Source organism: Equus caballus, chromosome 6, assembly GCF_041296265.1.
Source record: "Equus caballus isolate H_3958 breed thoroughbred chromosome 6, TB-T2T, whole genome shotgun sequence".
In the NCBI taxonomy this organism is placed as follows: Eukaryota; Metazoa; Chordata; class Mammalia; order Perissodactyla; family Equidae; genus Equus; species Equus caballus.
The window spans coordinates 1039818-1067068 of NC_091689.1; the positions used below are offsets into that span (position 1 = coordinate 1039818).

Consider the following 27251-nt stretch of genomic DNA (forward strand, 5'->3'; position numbering starts at 1 on the left):
CTGCAGTGAACATAGGGGTATACATGTTACTTTGGATTGTTCATTTCAAGTGGTTTGGGTAGATACCCAATAATGGGATAGCTGGGTCATATGGTATTTCTATTTTTAGTTTTTTGAGGAATCTCCATACTGTTTTCTATAGTGGCTGCACCAGTTTGCATTCCCACCAGCAGTGTATGAGTGTTCCCTTTTCTCCACATCCTCTCTAACATTTGTTGTTTTTTGTCTTGGTAATTATAGCCATTCTGACTTGTGTAAGGTGATATCTCATTGTAGTTTTGATTTGCATTTCCCTAATAATTAGTGCTATAGAGCATCTTTTCATGTGTTTTAATTATCACTTTTAAATCCACATTCTTTATTGCACCACCAGGCATTGTTGAATATCTACACTATTCTAATGGCATTGTACTTATTCTCACCCTACACAATGAACGTTATGAGATGAGTTGGTTTTCTCCTTCATAGCTTGGAGAAAGACAATATGAAAGGATAATCTTTTTTGTCTTTTCAAGGATAGAAAGAAAAACCCACCTTATTTGCTACTCCAATTCTTCTCTGGCACCTATGTAATGACTGACAAAGAAATTTAATTGCTATTATTTTTTTAAAGTTCAAGTGGACTAGGAGTATTTCTAGTATTTCTTGGAGTATTCCCGGGCAAATTCAAGATCATTCCCTGAAAAGTCTGAGCTTTATCCCTTCTCAGCAAGTCCATCCTTACATTTGCAGGCCTGGGGCAAGAGTTCAAATAGAGGTCCACTTACCATGAATTTAGATATTTAAAAGTTACCAATCAAACTAACAAACTGTTACATAATTAATACTTGATGTCCTTCCTTGGCACATATGACTTCATAATAACTTGGAAGACCAGGTTAGAATTCTTGGACTCCTGGGTGATATGGTGGCCTGCCCTCCTTCAATTCCCACCCCCAACTCCATCCTGCACTGCAAGGACCTTACGGTTAACTCTATCCTTTAAACAAAACAAAACAGCTGGCTTTGGCGTCCCTTTGTCTTTGGTTTGCAGACGCCTGTGGCAGTCTTCTCTTAGGAGGATAGTCCTAGAAGAATCCCATTCAGGTCCTGGAAGAGAGCTTGGGGCCATTTGGGCAGAGAAGTCTGGGGTCCTGGGTGTCGAGAGTGTAGTCTAGCAGTAGGGGGCATGAAATGGCATGCTCTATTTCTGGTAGACTCCTTGGCTCTCAAGCTGTGTGGTTAGAGGAGGACCAGAGTGGGACCTTTAAAGTGTGGGAGTCCAGGGCATGGGCCTCATGTGCCCTGGCCAGTAGTAGTTCTGCGGCTCAGTTTTGTGTGGCCATGGTGGGAGAGTAGCTCTGACCAATAGTATTGTAGGAGCCGGCAGGTGAATGCCAAAGGCAAGGAGAGCTGGTGCTTCTTCCCACCAAACATTTATGATTAACTAAGAAAATTTATCTTGGTATGGAGTTTCTGGAAAGATTCTCAGCAGATGTTTGGCACCCCATCACCCTTCCTTTTGCACTGAATTTCCTTAGCCCGGGGCTCCCTCATCAAACTGTAAAAGTGAGATCATTGCCTGAATTATTCCATCACTTTGCTCTTCCTTAGCTTCAGTTATCTTGAGAATTAATTCAAGGGAGGATAACTCTTTAGTCTGGACTCCAGATACTTGCTATTTAATCTCTCTCTTTTCTTTTCGGATATAGACTTGGTTTGAAAATTAAATCCACAGACTCATGGTTTTCTCTAAACTTAGAATTTAAAGGAAGATATTCTTTCTCCATTCTATTAAGCTCCAAGTTATATTTGCCACTATGGAAAAAGACATGTAAATACAGTTAGAGAAAGATATATTGAGTTCTTTTTGATATAATGTTTCTTGAGAAATATTACCATGAAGTCTAAAAATAAAACTTTATTTCTCCAATTTAATAATCATTGTTTATTTCATTCGTAGAGGAGAATCAATTAAGTTCCCGTGTGCTAAGTTTCAAATATACTTTGAGGCAAAAAATTAACGTGTAACATTACATTTTGTCAGGAAGGTAACTTGAAGGTAGTTAAAGAACAAACTTGAAAATATTTGCTTATGCAGCGTAGGCTTTGGAAAGTTATTTTTAAAGATGGAGGAATTAAGCACCTGTCGTTTTTGCCAGCTGGTGTAGATGTTAAAAATTACTGTCACTCTCTCGCCTGCGACTCTATTTTGCACCTGCTGCTACGTGAGTTATGGGCATTTCACACATGGTAATTTAATAAGGTCAGGTCCCATGACAGTGTACCCACTGAGAGTTAAAGCAGTTTTATAAGGTCTTAAGGAAAAACATTAAACATGAAGTTTAAGACTAAAAATTTAGTACCTTGTAGACATCACATTTTTCTCATTGAAAAATGTTAAAGGAATGTAGAAGATGGGAAATTTAGCCACATATTCCAAAACAAGAATGAGCCTTTTATGATTGGCCTATTTGTATCAGTCAACTTCTCTACATGATGACATTTGTAATTTTTAAAAAATATTTTTTATTGCTTGATGTAACACCCAAATATAAACCTATATTGGAACCTACATAGTTCAATATGGTATTCATGAGCCACATGTGGCCATTTAAATTAATTAAAATGAGATACAATTAAAAATTCAATTCCACAGTCACATTAGCCACATTTCAAGTGCTCAGGAGCCATATGTGGCTAGTGGTTACCAAATAGGACAATGTAGATACAGATTTCCATTTTTACTGAAAGTTCTATCGGACAGTGCTGTGTTAAATTTCCAATGCCTGGTCTTAGGCACAGTTGTCCTTAAAGATCTTCAGGCCGTAGTGAGTTTTCTTTAAAAGAATGATTGTAATGTCCCAACATCATCTTGGCTACAAAAGCATAAGTCAAAGTTGAAGGTATTGGCTACTGGAATCCGAGTGACCTTTACTAAAGAAAGAAGGAGCATACTGACCTGAAGTGCCCAGCGTCAAGAAAAGATTGTTTCAGCCTCCAAAAATGCATCAGCAGGCAGGTGCTGTTGAGAGATTTTAATCCTACATATTACACGTATCTTTTTAGAGAGTGGGAGAACGATTTATCACTTCATCTATTCTATTCAACTATTCATCTATTCAACTATTAATTTCCCAATTCTGCCTTTATTCTAAAGAAAAGCAATATGTGATAGCATTACAATATGATAAAGTAAGTTTGCACTACAATCTTTTCTATCAATTGGTCTTACCATTTAGGACATGTATTAAAAGGGTGAATCAAGATTTTGAGACATGGATATGCCAAGTAGAAGGGATCATACCAGGAGAGAAAGTATTAATAGACAGCATCTTGAGTTCTTGAGTAACAATCTCATCCCCAGAGAGGTTTTTGTAAGTGACAGCTGAAGGTCATTTAAAATTTTATCTTTGAAGACATTCAGTGAGAAGGATCAAGGGCTTATTAGAATTTTCTAATCGGCCAGATTGTCACTAGAAGTGAAAGAAATTAAGCAATATACACAATGATTTACACAAAACTGAAGAAACCTGCTTTCGTCTTAAATTCCCTGGACAGTTTACATTAAAATGTCTCAGATCCTATCTGAATTTCCTCGGTTCTCTATTTCACTTTTTCAATAATACATGATTATCATTATTATCCAATTTATTACTGCTATGCAGACTATAATGGTTTTAAAGTTTATAATTCATCAATATTCTGTACATTAGCAAAAGAATTGAGGTTTTAAACATTATTTTCTCTAAGCAAGAAGACAAAAACACAAGGCAAGCTGCACATTCCAGACTGACCAAAATTATTTATTGATTCATTATTTTAAGGATGTTCATTGACCCATGGTGGAAAATAAGGAGTGGTGCGCAGATTTGAGATTGTCGGTGTTTTCTCCATCTTGTCTAGAGCAGGAGACACTTGGTTCATGTAGCATGAATACACTTCAGAGAGATATGTAAGGTATATAAAAACTCAGGGAGTCCTTCAGTCTAGAATGGTTAACATTGTTTTTCTGAATGATGGTAAACAGATCTGGACAGTTGGTCGTGGGTGTTATTAAAATGAGTTTCCAGCCAGTCTTCCTAAACAACGCTTGATCTGAAAAGGAAAAGGGAAACAAGGTAGATGTGGATTGCATCTTCTCAGAAAGGAAACTGGGGAGGAAGTAATGTGAATGTAAAAGAACAAAAGGCACTAAATGAACCAGTACTTCCAAGGTAAGCCATTTCCTAGTTGTCAAAACCTGGTTGCAACTCCTTAACTGTGGACTGTGAAAACACGGTTTTCTAGAACAGTAATTGTTAAAAACTGTGTCAGTTGTTCAAAGAACTTAGGCCCATGCTTTTATTAGTGTTATGTTCCAACTAAATTAATTAACTAGTCTCTGGCTTGTTGAATTTCCCCTATATAATTACAGTGCAGGCAAAGGCAGGGTTTATAGATGGAACCTCAGAAGTTTTTGCTTATATATTTATACAAAAATGCTCCATTTCTAAAAAACCCCATTTCAAACAGTTGATGTTTTCTGGTTAATACAAACAACACTTGCTTAAGAACCAATACTAATTATATCCACAGAATATAAAGTGAGGCTGTTAAATTTTTTAAAAACACAACATCGAGAAAGTCTTATATAGTAAAGAGGGAACAGACACATACCTTGAGAGCTCCTTTTAGATAGACATGATGTGCTTGACAAAAGCTGTAGGAACAATACAGACAGTTTAGAGTAAGCAAACAGTCAAATTTAATAAAAGAGAGGTTTAGCAAGTTAGCCGAATCCTAATTATTCCTAGCTATAACACTAGAGTTTATTTTTTTAAGATGTGTACAGCCCACTGTTCTTAATGCTGGATTTGTGGCCTTTCCCCTGATTTTGTAAATTTAATTTTTTTAGTAAGTGACACATTTGCCTTGTTAAAATGTTTTTCTTTAGAGTGTGAAGGAGTTTATAACAAAAAAATGTTCCTTCACTACTGTCTCCCAGGTATCTACTTCCTCTTTTTCTGGCTAAGTTGGTGGAGCTTGTATGCATGTATAAGAAAATACAAATAAATGTTTCTAAATACCTTTTTTACACAAATGGCGGCATATTCTATAAACTCTTTGCACTAGCTTTCTTCCCTTAATTGTATGTCTTGGAGATATTACTATAACTGTAAACAAGAGTGCCATTCTTTTTTAGGGCTGTGGGGAATTTCGTTGTGGAGATGTACCGGAATCTATATGATGCATTCTACATTGATGGACATTAAGTTGTTCAAAGATTTGGCTACTATGAACAAGACGGTAGTGAAAACCATGTATCCACAGCTTCACCTGAGTGCAAGTGCATCTAAAGACGACATCCCTTGAGGAAGATTTGCTGGAATTAACAGTACCACATCATCACCTAGGGATTTTAATGATTTACATTCCCAACAGGTATACATGAGCTCACCTGTTTCCACTCTCCTCAACCCAAAGTGTGGTCAAACTTTTAATCTTTGGCAATCAACTTATTGAAAAACAGTATTTCAGTGTAGTGTTAATCTACATTTCTTTCTATCATTAGTGAAATTTAGCATATATGTTCATATATATTTTAATTCCTTTTCCATGAATTGTCTGTTCATGTACTTATTAACCTTTCTATTGGATTTATGACATTGTAGTATTGTTTTACTAGGGAAATGAGCTCTTTTTGATATTGATTGCAAATTTTTTTCTGGTTCGCCCTTGTCTTTGACTTTGCTTCTAGTGGCTTTTGCCACGTAGATTTAAAAAAAAATGATGTGGTTGAATTTGTCAAAGTTGTAATGCCCTCTTGGATTTATATTAGTGTTAGAAAGGCCTTCCCATTCCACAAGTTGTAAAATAATTCTTCCACGGCTTTTATGCTTATAGCTTTTACATTTAAATTTTTGACCCATTTGAAATTTATCCTGATATAAGATCCAGATCTGACTTTATTTTCAGGGTGACTATCCACTTGTCCAAACAATATTTACTGAATGATTCTTCTTTATGTAATGTATTTATGGCAATAGCCAAATGTAAAACTTTGTTTATAGGAAAAAAGTGAAATTTAGTCAAGTTTGTTGGTGAAGATATGCTAGCTGGGTACTTTCCTTTTCTCTTGTCCTCTTCTGTTTCCTCCCATCCCCTCTAGTACCATCTTGTTCTCTCCTCTCCTCTTCTTTCCACCTCCCTTCCCTCCCCTCTTCCCTTCTCTGTTTTTTTTTTCTTATTTTTTCCCAAGTTGTTAAGACTTCATAAGTCTCCATTTACATCAAAGCTATCAACATAGGTCTATTGAAATGTAGCTAGGTTAGTCTTTTGGGGGGATAGATAAGTTTCTCAATTTTATTGGAAACTTTCAAATTTACAAATTATATGCAACTTTATTTCACATCTTTATTTTGTGTAGTGTATTGCTTTACAGACCCTCTGAGTGAAGCTGCTATAAATTGGTAGCAGGAAACAGATAATTGGCTACTGTGAGATGACTTTGATTTAAGCAAGAACACTAGACAAGGAAAAGAATGAAATTTAAGCACCAGACCTGCCATTAATGATGTGACCTTCACTACGAAACTAAACCTCTTTGGCCCTCAGTTTCCTCATTTTCATAATTGCTTGCTTTTACTGTAAAGGATTTTGAGAACTCTCCAACTTTAATATTCTATTAAATTCTATTCTGACACAAATCCTGTCTATCTTACAGAGATGTTATGAAGATTTAACAAGGAAAAACACAGGTGAAAACACATTTTAAGCTGAATAACAATGCACAGGTGTGCTAAAACCCACTGGAATAAATCTTACATATATAGTCAGATTCTCACGGGCTATCTTTTTAGAGGTATTATGTAACTGATAATAAACGGCATGAGTATGGTTCAATAAAGGGGGTCGAGAAAAAGAAGTTATTTTAAGCTCAAAAGGAGTCCATCATCAACCCAATCAGTTAAGAGGTGCTGTGTGACCACCAGAGCTCATGGGCTTGTACCTTCATAGTTGATGCAGCCATTGGAGTCTTCTTGACCTGCCATCAGGGCTTCCACTTCTTCCTCCTTCATCTTTTCACCTGATGAAACAAAATTCTTTGTTCAGAAAGAAGGTCAGAGGACATTTGTAAAGTTCCAGCATAAGTAATCAGTTTTGGGCTTCTGGAAACCAGTGACTAAGCTCTTGGAGGATACGGACCAAACTCTTCCTATTCCTTTGGCACTTAGTAGGTTGTCAATTAACTGGTTTTGACTGAATTAATTAAATGCGTATTATACCTGATCATGCAAACTCTATCCTATAAGAATTACAATGCTATACTTTACTTATTCATTATCAGTAATTTGAGTTACCATCTCTCCAAACAAACTCATTGACACTGAGGCCAGTTGAAATGCTCATTGACTTTTAAGCATTCTTTTTCCTTGTTCCTCTGTAGTCTTTTCCTCTGTGTATATTGGTTATAACATGATTCCTCTTAGTTATGCTCTTTCCTATATGTTCTATTAGGTCCCGTGAGATAAATTCTCCTTACCCAGTGTGGCTAAGACATGACGGAGTTCAGCACCCATGACTGTGCCATTGCCTTCTTTGTCAAAGACACGCAGACCCTCAACAAAGTCTTCATAGCTGCCCTGGTCCTTGTTGTTGGAAATAGCTTGCAGCATGGGCAGGAACTGTTCAAATTCAATTTTCTTGGCGTTCATCTCTAGAAGAAATTGCAATTTGGAGAGCTATTAGTACTATAAAATGCCATCTTTGAGTCACAAGTTAAACTTGAAAGTTCATTCTAGATGATCTGAAAAATCTTCCTATAGCTTAAATTTCAGTTGGTAAATTGCTGATGACAAAAAGTTGGTAGTAGAAATAGCATGAGCTCTGGGGTCCTAGTGCTTCTGCTTTAATTCCCAATCCACCATTCATAAGCAAGTGATCACTGGCAGATTTCCTAACTTCTTTGTGCCTCAACTTTTTCGTCTGTGAGATAGAGATGCCTCATAGTGTCGGTGTGAGCATTAAATGAGATAATACATGCAAAGTTCATTACAATACCTGGACAAACTGAGTGCTTAGTAAGTGTTAGCTACTATTTTATTGGTATTGTCAATTTAATATTTTTTATAAATACCAGGGAATCAATATAAAAATACGCTGATATAATAAATCCATTAGCATATAAATATAGTAAAACTTACCTGAACTTTAATATCTATTCCACCTTTGTCCTGAGCTTTTATAGGGCCTTCATTTTTTAAAAATTTTAAGTAATTTAAAAAAGTAGCCTATGGAGAGAGTGTGTGCATCAAAGACTTTGTGATCTCCTGACGTCTTTCCAGTTTAGAGGCCTGGAGATGATGAGACTTTCTTTAGTATCTTCTGAGAAGGTAAATAGCTTTCACAGCAAAAGTACCAAACACACTAGCCGGATGTATGCAGGTGGATAAGGGTAGGGGCCCCTGACATCAAAATTCCCTTTTACTCATCTTCCTTATAGAATAGAAATCTAGGACACTGAGTAATATTAAAAAGATTAAATTTGAATGCTGAATAAATGAGCATTTACCTAATAATTCCATTAAAGATAGATGTTTGATAAGTTAGAAAATGGCATGTAAAAAACAAGATTTGGCTTATTGCTCTCTTATGTAATCTTATGCTCTCAGCTACTTTTTGCGTGATTTACCTAGAAATTTTCCTCCAAAGAAAATGAAGTTTGAGGAATATTCCAGCAGACTGATTTAGAGGGAGGAGTCCTTAAAATTGAGATTTTTTTTTCTTTTGTTACAAAGGACAATATTCTTTTCAATTATCAAGAAAAAAAGAGATTATTTACCCTCTCTTCCTTTTTTTCTTTATGTCAAAGATAAACAGCCTAAATATCTACTTGAAAAGACTTCAGTTTTGTCTTGCCTCTTTTGTTCAGGGTGGTATTTTTCAAAAGGCTATTATGCTTTGCCATGAACGGTTAGGATTAAAAAAAATATCCTGGTCCAGACTAATGACTGGATCACTGTGTCGAGCAAATGAATTCTGCAATTTTGCCACTTACGTATCTCGCTGACTTCTGTCCCAGGATTTACCTTGGGGGACTGAATGCAGATTTTGGCTTAGACTTTTCAATCTTTTTGTAACTCTTTGGAAATAGAAAATCCTCTTATTAAGATGTCATCCTGTCTGTTCCTTATTATGATAGCTGAGTTTCTTTTAAGAGGGTCGCAGCAGCAGGGAATCAAAAGACAGAGTGCTGGACGAAGTCAGCGGGGATCTGCAGTCTTCTGAAAACACTGTGATTTCCACAACTTTGATCAGAGGAGAGCTCTGGAAGTGTGCCATTGTAACTTACATAGAGTTGTTTACACAGTGCATAGTGTTGGAGCCACACTTAACATCTTTGTCAAAAAAGGCAAAATGTATTTTTGCTTTTGAAGGTTTGAAAAAGATATGCAGATTTGAATCTTATTTCATTTCATTAACCTTTAAATTATGAGCATTAGACAGGATGATGATGATGTTAGCATTAGATATTATTTCCTTTCATTAGCATGGAATTTTATCATGCTTGCAAATTCTCAAAGGAAGGTTAGTTTATGAGGGAAAAAACTGAGACTCTAAATGGCCAAGGGGAATGCTTACCCTCAGGAGCAAATTAAGTCACATTCTGTAGAACTTATTTCTTAATAAATCTCTCTCTTTCTCTTACACACACACATACACACACACACACACACAAACACACACTTCCAAACTTCTTGGAACAACATATGGTTACCTTCATTGCTGGGGTTTCCCAGAACCTTCTTGATTTCTGCATTGGTGGGATTTGTGCCCAGAGCCCGCAGGACATCACCAACCTGGTTTAAAGTGATCTTGCAGTCACCTGTCCTGTCAAACAGGAGAAACGCCTCCTTGAATTCTGCAAGAAGCAATAAGAATTAGGGTTCTTTTTTCTACTTCAGATCTGTAGATCAAGCCTAACTTCATCAAGGATCCAGTTCAAACTCTCCTCTATTTTATAACTTTGCCAACCACTTAAGTTGTTATCTTTGGACTCTCCCTTTTCCTAGATCAAACAATTGTTGGCAAACTGTTTTGACGTTTCTATTTGAGACTATTTTAAAGCAGGATTTCCAATTTCAAGTCACGTAGTATTATTAATCAGATATGGAGATTTGAGCTCCTAGTACTGTTTATTCATATTTCCTTCATCTGCCTGGGAAACAAGACCGGGTTAAGAAATTCTGAGGTCTTGAGAAATCTTAAGTATTCCTCATATAATTTCTTATATAATTAACAAAGTTAATAAAATTTCAAGAAAGCGAATTTTCCCTTGGAGTTGTGTTATGTGAAGTTAACTCAAACTTCTCAAATTATACAGAAAAACCTCCTCTTGAAGAACAAATTTCCTAGACTCTCCCCTTAACAACTTTTCTTCAGGAGTAACTTCATTTTTCAGAAAAAAAATTTAGAAAGATGAGACAAAGCTCTAAGTTCCATAGTGGCATTTAACCACTCAGTGTGTGACTCTGACAGGCTCCTAGTATCATTGGTCCAGAAGGAGAAATGTTTGTTTGGGTCTATCGCTGTGGTAAACTCTTTAAACTTCACTCTTTTTTCAGATAATACATATGACATGTTGCTATATTAGCTTTAGAATTTAAGTACACATTTTTTAATCAAAATTTTATGAAAATATCTGTAGATTCACATGCAATTTTTAGAAAAAATACAGAGCGATCTCTTAAATATTACATCCACTTTACCCCAATAGTAACATTTTGAAAAATTATAGTATATGTCCTAACGCAACCAGGATATTCACATTGATAGACTTCACCAATTTTACTCACATTGCCCTAGTTTTACTTGTACTCGTGTGTGTATGTAAGCACATATTTTTAAAGTGTTGTCTATTTTTATCACAATCACTCTGTTGCTTATTTTCCCAAATTTTCTCATTCTCTTTTGATAAGACTGGTTTTGCCTTTCAGAATTACAGTAACAATGACTTAAGAAGTGTACACCAAAAGGACAGAAAGGGGTGGTACTACAGATTTGAGGGCCAGTAAAGACATTTTGATTGAACTTTCAAAACTAAGGAAAATTTTCGGGGAACCCAAAAGTGCCAATGGCAACTTGTTGGACTTAATACCAACAACACTCAAAAATCCGTCTGTGAATGAACTGGTGGAGGTGAAAGCATTCTTTTTAGGCCATTAATGGTCTCAGATCAAAAGATGCTATCTAGATTGATTACTCAGCAAAATATCCTATTTTACTGTCCCTCTATCCCCTCATCTAAGATTGTACCAGACAGTATATTCATAACCATCTGCAGATCATGTTACCATTTGTTGCTAAAATTTCCCCCTCAAATTCTGTGCAATTTGACTATTACAGATCATTTGTCTATCTAAAAACCATGCTGCAGGCACTTTGGGATCATTAGTCAAATATTGTTTTTCATCTTTCTAAGGGACATGTGAAACTAAACTATTCTTGTTACTGCCTCCACACTTTCATGCACAGATTGCTTAGAGGGCTCCCTGTGACCCTGCTCAGATGCTGATATTGGAATAGGATTTTTATGAGCTGTAATAAAATCTCTCTGACATTAGCCCCTTTGTTGATTTAAAGGCCAAGGCCAGAAAGATTGCTCTCTTTCTTCCCAATTTTTTAAGGATTAGTTATTCTGTTGAAGAGTCTAGAACGTGGGTTTGTAAACTCCTGCCTGGGGGCTGGACACCTGTTTTTGTAAATAAAGTTTGATTGGAATACGGCCATGCCTATTTATGTATGTCTTATCTATGCTGTTTTGACACCTCAACGAGAGAGCTGTTTTTAGATACTGGACTTCCATAAAGCCATATGTACGGTCATATTTACTATTTGTCCCTTTAAGAAAAAATTTGCCAGCTCTTGGTCTAGAACGATAGTGTTCTAGAACTTTTTGTGATGATCAAAATGTTCTATATCTGGGCTGCCCAAAATGGTAGCTACTAGCCAGCTGTGGCTCTTGAGCACTGAAATATGACTCGTGTAACTCAGAAAATAGGTTTTTAAATGTATTTATTTTTAATTAATTAAAGTTTAAATTTAAATAGCCACATGTGGCTAGTGGTAACTCTACTGAACAGCACAGGACTTAGACCTTTAGAATGCTGTAATTTTCTCTTTGCTTCTTCTTTATCTTTTCTTTTCTCCAAACTTGTGATACAGTTAAAGAGAGCAGCCATGAGCAAAACTCTTTAGTCATGGAACAAGGAAGCCAACAAAGGGAGTCTTCACTCATTCTGAAAGTACAGGATGTCCATTATCTCTAAAATGTTTGCATTTGCTTTCCCGGCGCAAGAGAAAACCAGGACACCACACCAATGTCTACTGAACCTCTATCTGGAAAACCCATTTCATACACTGGAGTAACAGGTTTAACACTCAACAGGAAGTCCTTCTGTCGATGCAAGGGTTTTGAAGTCTTCTATTGCTCGGTCCTACCATGGTTTGGCAGTCAAAATGACACCGTAAGTTAGATAACTGACAGGACTGGGAGGCAGGAGCTGATTACGTGGCAGCATCACTAGATAAAAATGCACTTAAATCAAACAAATTTTAGAGAATCATCAACTGTTTTCAATAAGAAAAAATAGTCCTGTGTCGTATAATTTCAAATAGTCTTGAGTTCTGAGTCATCGGATCATCTAATCTGTCTACACGAGGCCATCATCCATGAGGTAGATACATGTGAGTCTGTACTACAGCAAATGTCCTTTTTTCTTAACTGATGTCTGAACATGAGATATTCCAGACACTGAAATAGACTGAGAAATGTGCAATCCTTTAGGTAGAGAACTGAGTATTTGAATAGGTCCTTATTAATCACTTATAATTATAATTATTTGTATATTATATATCATAGCATATATAATATATACATACTTATTATTATGACAAATATTCTAATTTGTACCATATCATACAACTAATTTTTTTCTCACCCTCCCTCCTATAGATGGTTCAGTGTATTTGAATATGTGGCACTTTCACTTCATAAAACATTCTTCCCTCCACTTGTAGTGAAAGAACAAAGTCCTGTGGGGCACGAGATCTCTTGGATTCAAAGATCCAAAGGAAAAAAGTGGAAGTGTCAGGGAAACTATTCAGATTCTCTTAAATATTAAGAGTTTGAGGTCTTCTGGTTAGTAATTGTATTTATGAAATAAATGTCTAATTCATTTAAACTAATGCCAGATTTTGATCTTGTCACTAAGTTTTTGGGTCCTTGAGCAAGTCCCATCACCTCTCTGGGAGCCTTTCTTACATCTCTAAGATGGATCACGGGACACCTAATGTTCCTTCCACAGTTTTATGATAAATTACTTTCCTCCCTCTTTGTCTCTGACTTCACTTTTAGTCTATATCCACTTCACCTGCTATTTCTCTCAAGTCACTATGACGCCCACTGAAGTTGTGTAGATTTGGTAATTAGACAATTTCATAATCCATTTTATTTTCCAAATTGAACAATTCAGACCTGCCAAATCTCTCTTTAGGAATTTGATTAGCAAATTAGCCATCTGAAATCTAGATCCTTTTTTTGAGTGTATATATATATATATATATAAATATATATATATATTTCAGTGAATATGTATATATCAGAGAAATCATATATATATCAGTGAATACAAGGACGTATTTGTGGTGTTTATCTTTTGTTTGCTTAAACCTTTGATTACTGATTATAATCAAGAGGTTCAGGTGGAGAGCATTTATAGTTGGAGTGACAACACCGGTGGGGATAATTAAGAGCACTAATCTCGTTCCAAGGGAGTTGGCTTTCTTACACACCATCTTTATGAGTGTGCACATATTAACAACTTACCATCCTGCTGATGCTGAGAGAACTCGATCTGTTAGAAAGAAATTAACCACAAAGAATATTTTAACCAAAAAAAGTCCTGATTTTTAAGTGTATCCAAGCTCATTTCCTGAGTCGTCTTCCAAGCAAGCTGCAGAAGTAAGCCTACTTTTCAGACAGAGTTCAGGGATAGCTTGGACACTGACAGGTTGAGCCACACAGCAACGTGCCTTGGAACTAAGTGATATTTCAGACGCTAGGCAGTGCTCTGCCTACATCTGGAGTAGCAAAGCTCAGTTCACTTACCAGCAATCTGGTCAGCACTGAAGGACTGCAGAGGCGAGAGAGAGGGAGAAAGAAAGAAACAACTAGTACTCTTTCAAATGCATTGACAGAAGAATGAGTACTCTCTGCTCTGAGATTTTTAGGAAGCCATGTAAGTGTCACAGAATAAGAAGGTTGTCTTAGGACACTTTTGAATCTAGGAAAAATAAAAAGCTATTGCAAAAGATAGTTAGGGAACATCTCTCTGTATCTTAACAAATGAATCAATGATTTAACAAGTGCTAAGGCAAATACTTCCTTGAATAATATCATCATTTGCAGTGTATTTAAGATGTCTAACATAGATACACTGTATTAAGAAGTACAGATACGCTGCATTAAAAAGATCACCTTAAATTTTTCTTCTGTTCAGCCACCACATTTTACCCAAGGCATCGGAAGTAGTTCACTTATTTTTAGATATTAGTATCATTGAATTGTTTTTTAAAGTATAATATTTTGCTATAGTTGCAGGTTTCTAAATTTAGATATAATAAAGCTTATGTGATAGAGCAAAAGTTGGTGAAGCATAAAGTACTGCTTTGGGAGTAGGATGTATTTTTCCAGTTGGCATAATAGCTCAAATTGGTCTCTTCCATCCTCAACCCACCTCAAAAAACCAAAAGTAGACTCCACAGATTCACACCGAATATGTTCTCTCCTCAATTCTACTCCTCATCTGCCTTTCTTCTCAATAAGATCATATCCACTATTTACATCTGCCCATAAATGACAAATAGTTTTCTCGTAGGACCCACCATGATGAGCTGCTGGGCTGCGACACAGAGGCGCTGCTGAAGAGTGAGCTGAGGGCTGCTCCAGTTCCTGAGTGGGCACCTCCCTTGCTGAGGCTGCCTTTTATTTCTGGAGAAGCTGTGACCTCACAGCTAGCATCAGGTTTCAGACAGAAGCGGTCTCTCCCCTTGGAGAGTTCTTTAGCTTTCTTAGGGCAAAGAGAAGGAGGGCTCTGCACCCTGAGGGCTATTTTTAGGAAAGCAGAACCTAGGCCTGGACTGCCATAGTGAGACTGAGACCGTCAGTACTTTTATGGCCTTTATCCCAGAGATGTTCTCCTGGAGTGTCTTCCTTTAAGAAGCTTCTCATTTGTTCAGTGGCAGGGGAGCTTAGGATTTCTCCAAGTGCTGGGCCTGACCCCTTCTCTGGGTGAATTACGGACTTTGAAAACTTCAAGTCAGCTAGTTTTGGTCTTAATGAAACTTACAGGGTGGGACTGGTTTGGGGTTTCAAATGGCAACTGCTATAGAAGGAACACTTCTGAAGCTTTACCCTTCATGGTAAAGTCCAGAGGACTTGAAAAGGCCATGCACGTTCTGCATGTTTCTTAGGGCTCACCCAAGTGATAATCGGTCAGTTCTTGAAATCTCCAATTAAAGGCCACTCTTCTGCAAGTTGTATTCTCAGGAGTAGAGGGCTTATCTAAGCCAGGATGGTTTAATCTCCATTTTCGCCATTCTCCTTAGTTTTCTTACATTAGGGGTGGGTATTCTCCTTTCTCTCTGTTATCTTTGTGTCAACTGACTAGTCATATTTTTTTAATTTAAAAAAATTAGGTTCTTCTATGAAGGAGAATGGATAGACCATTTTTACATTCTTTTTCTCTCCTTCTATACATATTCTTTTAAAATTTAAAAGTCTTGTGTAAGTTTACTAGAGTCTTACTAGAATGTGCTGATTACTAAAATCTTACTAGAACGTGCTGATTGTGTTTCTGCTGTATCAAACATTTTATGGCTCAGTCTCCAGACTGAGAACTGAAGGAACCCAAAGCAGGGGCTGTGGAATGCAAAGTTGTACCTTAGAAATTTAAACTATAACTTTGGTTTTCTTGGCAGCTTACCTGAAAATAGGGGCAACTCCCTTCCTAGCATGGTCCTGGGAAAAGATCAGTCCTAGGATGTCCACTGAAGACTACACATTCTTCAGTTTTCTACACATTTAAAGCAGTTAACAGGCATAAAGTATGCTGGAGATAAGTGCTAACTTAAGTACTGTTTCAGTAACTGTTTTTAAGGTAATGGTCACAAAAAGCATGAAGTCTTCCCCTGCAAGACAGACATATACTTTGCAGCTTTCCCTCAAGCCATTTGGGAAGAAATCAACATTTAAATGCATATCACTTTTTGCCCAACGTTTACAAGTAGTGAAAAAATTATCACAGAGTCTTGAGTCCCCAAATGAGGACTGAAAATATAATTTTAAAAATATTAGTATGTAGTTTCACAAATGGATTGATATTTTGAGAAGTTGTTTGGAAATATAAGTTAATAGAAAAATTTAAAATGCTTTGAATCATTAGAGGAAAATGAAAGGGAGAGACAAAGGTGGAAATTTGTAACCATTGATAATTGCTTAATTTGGAGTCTCATGATTTTTGGTGCACAGCTTAAAACCATTAAGATGACCACATTTCTTTGTGTTCTTTTTAGTCTTGTAATTATATTTATGTATTGTCATTAAATTTGAATTGTCTTATGATTATATTGAGAACCAGCATATATCTTTAATAGAGTTAATGACTATAAATGATACAAATTGAGCTCATCAAAATTGCCCTCTATAATGCTCATTTTCAAATATTTTTCTTTCTGAGTAGAAAAATTGGTTCTTGAATACATATAAACTGCAGTCAATTTGCATAAAATCTGTTGAGTAAACTGGAAAGTCATTTTAAAAGATGTATTATGGTATGAATAAGTTATTTCTAATCACTGGGATGTTATGTAAAGGCTTATTATTACTGAAATAGAAGTGGTAGGTAGTTGTCAAACTATTTCATTCTAGTTTTTCTCTATATCTTTATCACAGAGAGAATGAGAATTTAGATTTTTTTTGGTATCTATAGAATCAGTAATCAGTTAAGCAAGTGATTGACAACAGTAGAGCAGGCTACAATCTAGTCTAGTGCAGAGAATAAACTATAGTTTAAAAGTTAAAAGACTTAGATGCTCTGCTCACAGAATAAATAGGAAATGCTATTTGCTCTCTGGTATCCTCTTACAGATGACAACAACTTTCTCTTGCATCTCTTCCTCGGTGTTATAATGAAGTAATCAGCCCTTTGAACAGAGGCATGCTATAAATACAAAATGTCGGCTGATTTTGGACTTAGTCTGCTATGTCATCATTTGGTTTGTTTTAAAAGTTAGATGGAAGTCTCTTTGATCTGGAACGCTCTCCTCTCATTTCTGCTTTTTAGAAATTAACTAGTCTTCAAAGCTCTAATAAAATCTCCTCTTCTTGAAAGAACCTTTTCTGTCTATCTACCTAGCTCCTTTCTCCCACTGAAAGAAGTTTGATCTTCCGGACTCTAAACTTCTGGGAAGCACAGGCCATTGCTGACAACCTCTGTCCATGGTTTAAGCCGGGTGCAGGCCTACCCCACTCTCCCTCCTGGAGCACAGCCCTGCCTTATACTGTGCACTCTGTGAGAGTCCTACTCTAGCCTCTACCTTGCCTATGTTGGATGCTCAACACATTTTCATTAAATTAAAATCATTAGAACATGTGGATAGTAAGTTCCTCTTTCAAACATAATTTCCTCCTCTAGAATCTTATATTCCCTGAGGGGAGAAACTTCTTCAGTTCCTTCAAAGAGCTGACATTCTAAAGGAGGTGCATACATTCTCCGTCGATGCTGCATCTCTGGCACCTAGAACTGCCAAGCACATAGTAGGCACGCTCATTTTGAATTATTGATGTGTGTGTGCTTATATTTCCAGAGCCTTTCCTTAGACTTTATACATAAGTTTACCATCAGGACTTCTAATTTGCCAAAGCTCAATTTGTTTTTTTAAAGGTTTTTCCATCTTAGCCTACATACTTAACTTAGGCTGTTAGTAAAATAACTACATTCTACATTTTTGTGACTCATGTACTATTTGTACTGGATTTACATAAGTAGTAGTCTACAAGGTACTGGTACTAAAAGATTTTCATTGCATTGTTTACAGATCTTTTCTCACTTTGAGAAACATTTTTTTAATAGTAATCATGAGATTTGGCTAAATAATTAAAGATGATATAAAGTTGCTGGTATATAGAAGGAATTGATTTGTAGGAAAAATATCAAAATGCATTTAATCAAACTAGGCTCTGGAATTGATGTATCTTAAGCTTTAGCAAAATAAGAAGAGCTACAATTAAAGATGATTTGGGAGATATGTGATGTTGAATGCTGAGGGAAAAAGCCCTTCGAAGGAACACAGAGTACAGTCTTTAAAGAACATCATCGTCCCTGAGAAATATAATGGGGTTAATGACTGGTGAGGCTGAGTAAAGACGTTAATCTAACCAGGGCCAGTTTTCAATCGAGAAAACATTGCTGCGTGTCCTCCAGTTTAATGCCTGCAGAGGGGCCAAAGACTCAATGTATGCAAACTCTAAGGAAAACTTAACTTTAATTTTCACTCCAATCTCAACAGAGTTACTAGGAATCACCATAAAAAACTAGTGGAAGTACGATCTTGGAACTCTGAGAGTTTGTGCTTTGGAATAACCCACTTAATTGAAAAGAAATAAATGTTTTTCATTGCATTTTTTTTACCTCAACAAAGGATATACTTAAGCTGGTGACTATAATATGGTATAAAAAGAAGAAATTAAGAACAATGAGAACACAGTACCAGCCCAGGTTGTCTAATATAAGAGAAAATAAATGACTATTTTGGCTAAATTGATCTGAACAGAAGAGGGAATCAGTGATTCTCTGCCCAGGAGGTATAGCCTAGTCGAGTGAATGCAGTCATATTAGAGCAAAGGCTGAATTATTAAAATAACTCAGTTCAGACCTACAAGAACTAACAGAGAGTGCTAAGTGAAGTTTAATAAAAATTTAAAAATATGACTTAAGTCTACCCTTCAAATTTCTCATCAGATTTCCCATGGTTAGTAACTGATAAATAAATTTAAGATTTCTTGAGAGTTGTACCTTCTCTACTTCGTGCATTTGTTTGCATGTAATTTACCAAAAATCCAAGTTGTGGGCTGGCCTGGTGGCACAGCAGTTAAGTTCGCACGTTCCACTTCTCAGCGGCCTCGGGTTTGCCGGTTCGAATCCCAAGTGCGGACATGTCACCGCTTGGCACGCCATGCTGCGGTAGGCACCCCACATATAAAGTAGAGGAAGATGGGCACGGATGTTAGCTCAGGGTCAGGCTTCCTCAGCAAAAAGAGGAGGACTGGCAGTAGTTAGCTCAGGGCTAATCTTCCTCAAAAAAAAAAAAAAAAATCCAAGTTGTAGTTCTGTTCCTTCCTTCTTTTTATTTTTCAAATATGAACGCTAGAAAATTTCCTTGTGTGTGCATTTTAAGAAAGTGTAAGTATCTTATTTTTCCTATTTATCTAGAACAAAAGTTCCTTTTGTGACAACAGGGACAAATGAATAATGGCATTCATATTTTAGAGATTTCAAGTCTTTTGATATGTTGGAAAGGGAAGTCAATGGGGATTGAAGCATTCAGAATTCTGGTCTGGCTCCTGTAAGAAATCATGTCTTCTGATTAAATAACTTCTCTCATCTAAGTAATAGCTCCTTCAAATATAAAATATTATACTGCATGACTTCTAGGGTTGCTTATGGTTCTACAAGGTTGTGAGTTTTCCATCGTTTTGTCAGTAGAATCTACCTCAACTCACTTTTTTCTGATGGCAAAGGGCAGGGTGCCTAAGAATTCAATAAGCAGTATTATTTTGAAGTCGTTTAGATAAAGAGGAGTTGAACAAAATATAATTCCATAAGACCATGTTCAAGCGTGTTGAGGGTGTTATAAACAGGGGAAAGTATGCCCTTGGGCACTCACTTGGTCCAGAGACTCACTCACCACCGTGAAGGAAGAGCATAAAGTGGAATATGATGTGGTTTTATATTTAGGGAAAATTTTCCTCTGTGACTTCAACTCACTATTATTAATTTATGACTAGAATAGCAAAGATTTATCATCCATATAATTTAAATTTTACCTAGTATAATGGAAGCCATTACTACTTTGTATATTGCGATTTTTGCCTTCCCAATTCTGATTTGAGGTGAGAAGCAGACTGTGGAAATTGATCTAGAAGCAAACTATAGAAGATCCTATTTTCCTACAAAAAGTATTTCAGTGTGAAAAGAAGCAGGGGAAAGTGTAATATCAGCAGACTAAATATAATCCTTTCCACAATTTCCATGAGTCAGATGGTTTAATGCTGGGTAATTATGAAACGACTTCTAAAGACAACTTGCCAGGGGGTTCATTTGCAGCACTAAAATGTCGAGAGGCTAAATTTGGCACTGTCACTTTGTGGTCTCCTTGTCTTGCAAAGATTTCATTATCTTTAAAATTAAAAGTGCTATTCACTTTAATTGGTGACCATATCTATTCCTTTCCGAACTGCATTTTACTTTGCAAAGACATTATCCAGTTTTCCAGCATATAATTCAAAATATAATTTTAGAGACAGTTACAGAATGCCCTTTACTATTTTCCTCCTCTGTTCCACCTGTTCTCTTTTTTTACCGCTATGATGTTTGAAAGTGGACACTTGATACTGATACCTAGTGACAGTCTCAAATAATTTTTGATTTGTTCCTGAGGTTATATTCACACTGCAAATGGAATAATACTGCAATTGGTTGACATTATAGGTGTACTAAAAACTAATTTGTATTCTTGAAAGGCTAGAATAAAAAGAGACAAACTTTTAAAACTATATAAAGAAAACTTAGAAACAACTTATAAATGTTTTCACCCATTCCTTTTAATTAGAAGTGGACTATATGTGTTCTTTTTCTAGTTCTTTTCCTTAAACTAGTTAAGGTTAAGATTTGATCATTATACATGTGGCATTATATTTGCTATTTATTTGTAAACAAAATAGAGATGACATACCAACCTCAGAATAATTAGCCTAATGGCAAAATTTGGAGGTCTGGTTTGATACTTGTAAGTTTAATTAAACAAAAACAAAATTACTTTAAAATTCAATGGATTTCATTACATTTTAACAGCATTTTTTAATACTTTGGTGAAGTTTACTTTTTCCTAGCTTCATTGAGATGTAGTTGACAAACATTGTGTAAGTTTAAGGTGGACAATGTGATGATTTGATATATGTATACACAGTGATGCATCGCTTAACGACAGGGATACATTCTGAGAAAAGTGTCGTTAGGCAATTTCCTCATTGTGCAAACATAATAGAGTCACTTACACAAACCTAGATGGCATCGCCTACCTCACACCTAGGCTGTGTGGTACTAATCTTATGGGACTACCATTGTGTATGCGGTCTGTCATTGACTGAAATGTTATGTGGCGCATGACTATCATGAAGTGATTACCACAATAAGGTTAATTAACACATCACCTCAAAAAGTTATCTTCTTTTTCTTTGTGGTGAGAACTTCTAAGATCTACTCTCGTAGCAACTTTCAGTGTACAAGACTTAGTATTGTTAACTACAGTCACCGTGCTGTATATTTGATCCCTAGGACTTACTCATCTTATAACTGGAAGTTGGTATCCTCTGACCACTTTTCATCATTTCCCCTGGCAACTACCAATCTACTCACAACAGCGCGTTTATAATATCCATGTTCCATTTATACCTTTTTACAGATTGCTGGAGCAAAGTGACTAGGAGTCTTTCTAGGTCCCTAATATTCTACTTTCCATCTGTAAAAGAGAACACGCAACTGTCAGCAACAGGTGCTAAGAGAGGAGGAAAATGTGAAGAACACAACAGTAATTAATGACTAAGGTCAAAAGTCTTGGTGAACTTGCTCTGATGTGTGCTTGTCACCCCCTCTTCTGGCTACACAGGGCTGTGCAGAGCAACACAAGAACCATGCTGCCTCACACCCTTAGGAGCAAAGAACGTTCCTTTAAACATTGTTAGAAACAGCAACTTACTCTTTACAGACAGGAGGCAGTTTAGGATATGGTTGACCCAGTTGATTCTGGATTTGCCTGTCAGGTTAAATCCTAGCTACATCATTTACTAGTGATTCAATCATGGACATAACACTGAACGTCATTTAGGCTCAGTTTCTTTTCTTGCAAAATGAGGCTAAAAACAAGCTCAGTGTAATGTTTTGAGGACTAAATAAGATAATATGCCACAGAGTAAATTCACAATGAATATTGCTTGCTATATTACAAAGAACTTTATAATTTTCAAAACCTTTCATGGGCCTTGACCTCATTTGATTTTCTTAACAATTCTTCTAAGTAGGACTGGGTTTGTATTAGCTTTGCTAGAAGTGAGGAAAAAAGAATTTATAGATTAACCAAAACAATCCTATACCTGGACCAGAACAAGTCAGCTGTTGCCATGTATACATAATATTTGCCTCCACTGAATACCCTTCAATAAATAGATATATTTGGGAATACTAGATTTCCACCTTACCCATTAAATTGAGAGTTTAAATCTTCCAAAGTATGTGGTCAATTGTTGCTGTGGGATTTGTTACCGTGAGTTTCTGTCAATGCATTCTGTACCTTTCCCGCTTTTTGTAATATCGCCCGCAGTAGCTACTCAGGGATGACCTGATTGAGTGGTGAATACAATGAGAATTAAAACTTAAGCAGCACAATGAGAAACATGATTCAAAGTCCCATCACAGCAATCTTGACATATCAGCTAAGGCATGCATCATGCAAAAAATTCACTTACACCTGGAAGATCTTTTTAAAATCCAGGCACACGGTCATCTCATTACTTACTAACTTCTGGTATTTCCCTTGGTGCGGTTTTGGGCAACCAGTGTTAATTCTTGTGTTTGCACCTATAACCACACTCATGGTGGGTTTTAATTCCTACACTTGAGATCCTGTCAGGTAGTGTTCTTTTAGTCTGGGTATTGCAGCTCAAAGTCTCAGGTCTCTGAAAGCAAAGGGCACTTAGAACCACTCAGAACAGGAACTTTAGTGTTCAAATATCAACAATATTTGTGTCTTTGAAAAGAACACTTATAGAAAATCCATGGAAATGAGACATCAGGTAAGCATTCCCTCAGAGAATATCAAAGGTTTTTATATCAAAACAGCTGAAGAAATGTTCTAAACAAATAACCAACAAACCAGGAAATCAAATTGGGAAGCACATTTAAGAAACTGATAAAACTAATTAATCTATCCAAGATTGTTCAGAATTTATGGGGAGTTAAATATACGGCTATTAAACATGATATATTATTAGATGGAACATAGGCAATATCTGTGAACAGTTTTGAGGCATTAAATATGACTATTGCTCTGACTATAGTACTACACAAAGATAGTCACACTTAAACTTCAGCATTACTCAAAGTCTAAAGGACAGCTAGCTTTCTAATCTTATATGATTTATGAAAGAAAGTTTAAAATCCAATTAAGTTTTGTTCTTTATCGAGTTTTCAGAAAGTTAATGAACACATATAACAGCTCTATTAATTTCTTTAAAGTTCATTTTCTCTGCTTGAAAAAAGTTTATAACTTATATGAGGTAATATATCTAGAAACATAATTAAGAGATTAAAAGCATCATGATATGAAATGTTTTAATGTACATTTTAATTAGCCCTGTTACCTACTGGGATGGAATTAAATTTTATAAAGTTCTCAAGTTGCATCACATTCTTTGGCTATAATACTATAAAATATGCACTGATTTCACGTTGATGAACGCAAATCATTGAAAGTATTTAAATTTCTTTACTAAAATAAGTTAGTTTCAATTCTGTTCTTTTCTTTTTTTCTCTTTCTATTAGGAATGGGCTCTCTGAATGAAAGGTAAAGATTAATTTCCTTCTGTTTCTTCTAGATTCATTTGATTTCTCCTTTTTGGTTTGTGTCCCATACCGGGATCCATAGCTCTCCTTCTGCAATGAAATAGTGGAGTGTATCTCATCTTTACGGAGGCTCTCTAAGAGTATTTCCTTCTTTAGCTTAGTTGTACCAGCTTGTACTGGTATTAATTCAACATATAGATGGAAGGAGAAACCAATTTTCAAGATTCAGAAAAGCGGAACTTCTCTGTTGACTGTGAGTAAGTAATTGATTTAATTTCTGGATGAAAAAAGTGATGTTTTGTCTTTCCTTGGAGACTTCTCACCTGCCAAACTAAATTTTTATTTATTTACTTATTCTTACATGATTCCTCAGGGAAGACAATTAATGCCTGTTTTCATTGGTAGGACACTTCTTTTTCTTCTTAAGACATTGCTTTTTCCTTTCCAGATGCTTGTAGTCCCAGATACAAAGAGATGATGTTGTCTTATAAATCATAATAAATAGAAAGAGGAACAGCTTTGACACTGATTTATATCTCTAATGTTAGTATGACTGGAGAGTCAAAGAATAGAAACAACCAGAATTATTGGAGGGCTGGGATCACGCTCGTTGTATAATGCAATCAGCATGCATCTATAAAGATACATTAATTAGGGTTGCTGGAGATGAAAAACTTGGTTTCCTCTTAATGAATTGTATGCATGCAGTTCTCAAGGTAGAAAAACATTTATTAGAAGATCTGACAGACATTTCTTCTCCTGAGTGGATATTTATCAAGAATAGTTCCAAACCAATATTGATTCTATGACCAACTTTTTTCAAATACGACTTCAGCTACCTAAAACTCAAAACAAAATATTTATGATGATCTACTCCTACTTTGAAACATAAAGTGTCATATTTAACTGGAATGCTGTGAAAATTATGAATATATTTATTTAATTTCATCACTTATATCTAACAGTAATCTAATGCAATATTTATGTCAGGAATATTTTTAAAAAGCTACAAGCATACTAAGACAGCCAATAAAATATTTGTAGGTCAGCTTTGTCATTGCCAGTAAATAGTGTTAAGTTAGCAAAATTCAGTTTTATTACATACAGAACATTTGTCTGAAGTGAAAAGATCACCTCATGGGCATTTTTACCCATTAGTTTTCCATATAAGGCAGGGTTGTTGAGATGAAGATTTTCAAACTGTCCTTCAGGCCAATGAGAGGCCAGGGAGTGAGGAGAAGGTTCACGTGTGATGGGTCACGTCACTGAGGGGAACAGGCACACTCAGTGCGTCACTTTTCCAAAAGCAGATAATCTTTCGGCAGCTGAGAACCTTGATCACAGCAAAGTGTTGACACAAAAATCAATCACATTCTCCTTAGTTCAAGATCAGTATGCAAGAGCTCAAAGACATAGCTAAAAGCCACATAACCAACAAGTTTTACCATATTTTTTCGGTTAGTGTCATTTAGAAGCAACTCACATATTCTGAATTAAATACTGCATATAAATAAACAAGATGACAGTTATAGTCACTGAAACGCTTGAGTGCTTAATTGTCTGCACTGAGATCTCATTTACTGCTGTATCAAATTTTATCGAGCAAAGCTGAAGGGGGAAGTAACTTGAATTGCAAAATCTTCTCTTTTTCAGATGAAATAAAGCAGCTGTTGAATAAATACATCCAGGACAACTGGGTCATCAGCTGCTTTTAAACCTCTGGAAACAGGTAGGGGCTCAAACTTTCCTTTTGATGTAGCTTTGAGGTGAGGGAGCCAGTTTCCACGGAGACTTTATTAAAAACAACACTGGTTTAAGTATTTCTAAAACATCTTTATAGTTACACACTTTGTACTTATATACTTTCCCCCTAAATTGCACTTTGACAATTCAGGGAAAAAAGGAAACTAGAGAACAAAAATAGAGTAAAATATAAGTTCCACATACAAGAGCATACTCAGTAATTTTACTGAAATTATATGCTAGAGTTTATTTTCTAATCAGAACTCTCTTCTCTCCAAATCTACGAGTTCATTTAGTATTGCTGTTCCTCTCAATGAAAAACAGACTCCTTTACAAGTTTCTAGAGTCCCCTCCTGTTGAAAGACGTTTCAGTGACCAAACAATTCACCTGTTTAGTTACCTTAATGGCAGAGAGGTCAATTTTCTCTTCTTTGGGTTTGGCTGGAGCAGGTGCAGGTGCAGGTGCAGGGGCCGGGGCAGGGGCTGGGGCAGCAGCCGCCGCTGGTTTCTTCACGTCCTTCTTTGGTGCCATTTTGTTTAAAAGGATGGGTTAAAAAAAGAGAAGGAGCACCTCCAAAAGAACCTGTCAAAATGATTTTTGGAAGAGGAGTGGTGGTTCGGTTGATCCACAGCCCAGTGTCTTGAAGGTGGACCCAGACTGTTAAATGGTATAAGGGCATGCATATATATTTCACTTAGTGCCTAATAGAATCTTGACACATGCGGCTGGATTGGACAGTTCACTAGTCAAGGGGGATGGCATTCCGGCTCAGACTATAAATGGAATCTAAAGGGTCAGGGCTTCATCAATTTTTTTAAACTCCTGTTGCTATTTTTTTCCCCCACCCCATATATAAAAGAGAAAGAAATAGAATAAAGCCAGCTTCAGATCCTTTGGTGACAGTAACAGAGATTGACTGACACTTTTTCTTGGTAGAATTACAATTCTGTTGAAGTTGTAAATCTTTTTTTTCCATGCCTAAGAAACTTTACTAAAGGATTTGATTTCAACCTGGAATTTTGGCAGTGAGAGTCACCAGCTTCCATCCAGCTCCTTTGCTCAAGCTCTTCCCACCCTTGCCATAATTTGCAAGAAAATGTTGGTCAGCAAAGAGGTGCTGGTGTTTAAAAATAAAAAGCAGACGTATAAGGAAAGCCCGTCAAGTCTTAAAGTGGCTGTCCTTCTAGGGAGCACAAGCTCTGGCTCTCTCTCTCTTTTTCAATTGTAGTGAACTGTATGTTAAACAAAACTAATTTAAAACTACTTCCTATAACTTAATTCTCTTTCTATAATTTAGAAAAATATAAAATGGGATGGAAATGACAGCAAGATTTACCTTCTTGCAAAACAACTTTTCTAATAGTAAAGTAACTTTCGATCAAAGTAAATACTTCTTTCTTTCACTTCCTAAATGGCATTAAGCCTAATTATTTATCACCTAGATTTTTTAACCATACTAGGGAGATAAGATAAATTTTAAATTTACCTAAATGACCAGAAAGATAAAGAGAGAAAAGGACTTTATCAATATGTTGTAAGTTTTGGTGAGTAGCTTGAAAGTTTTTCCTTTTCTGTCCTTGGCTTCC

The 27251-nt window shown here is 36.2% G+C and overlaps 1 protein-coding gene and 1 long non-coding RNA gene across 5 annotated transcripts in view; one reads left to right on the forward strand and one right to left on the reverse strand.

The window, feature by feature from the left end:
- Positions 1 to 3761: 3761 nt before the first annotated feature.
- Positions 3762 to 26748, reverse strand: MYL1 (myosin light chain 1). Of its 2 annotated transcripts, XM_023642255.2 has the most exons (8): positions 22559 to 22698; positions 14908 to 19373; positions 14132 to 14156; positions 9740 to 9883; positions 7505 to 7678; positions 6971 to 7048; positions 4639 to 4681; positions 3762 to 4077 (listed from the first exon to the last, which is right to left on the reverse strand). In XM_023642255.2, the coding sequence occupies exons 2-7, from the start codon at positions 14908 to 14910 to the stop codon at positions 4653 to 4655; spliced, it is 453 nt and encodes a 150-aa protein (XP_023498023.1). In that variant the 5' UTR covers positions 14911 to 19373; positions 22559 to 22698; the 3' UTR covers positions 3762 to 4077; positions 4639 to 4652. The 2 variants fall into 2 exon arrangements, with proteins under 2 accessions (XP_023498023.1, XP_023498021.1); XM_023642253.2 differs by lacking the exons at positions 14132 to 14156; positions 14908 to 19373; positions 22559 to 22698 and adding exons at positions 13850 to 13877; positions 26065 to 26748.
- Positions 23954 to 27251, forward strand: part of LOC111773820 (uncharacterized) — a 50542-nt gene continuing 47244 nt past the window's right edge. The window contains exons 1-2 of one of the 3 annotated variants that reach the window (XR_011439832.1): positions 23954 to 24178; positions 25575 to 25650. This is a non-coding gene — a long non-coding RNA (uncharacterized lncRNA). Of the gene's footprint in view, positions 24179 to 25252; positions 25379 to 25574; positions 25651 to 27251 lie in introns of those variants that run through there. The other 2 variants (XR_011439831.1, XR_011439830.1) reach the window with 2 other exon arrangements.

Excerpts from the sequence above, each read along its gene's own strand:
- MYL1 (XM_023642253.2), bottom strand. The coding sequence starts at position 26,196 with ATGGCACCAAAGAAGGACGTGAAGAAACCAGCGGCGGCTGCTGCCCCA. Across the intron at positions 9,884-13,849 it reads CTCTCAGCATCAGCAGGATG|AATTCAAGGAGGCGTTTCTC; the intron begins GTAAGTTGTTAA and ends TGCTTCTTGCAG. Across the intron at positions 4,682-6,970 it reads TGGCTGCATCAACTATGAAG|CTTTTGTCAAGCACATCATG; the intron begins GTACAAGCCCAT and ends TTGTTCCTACAG.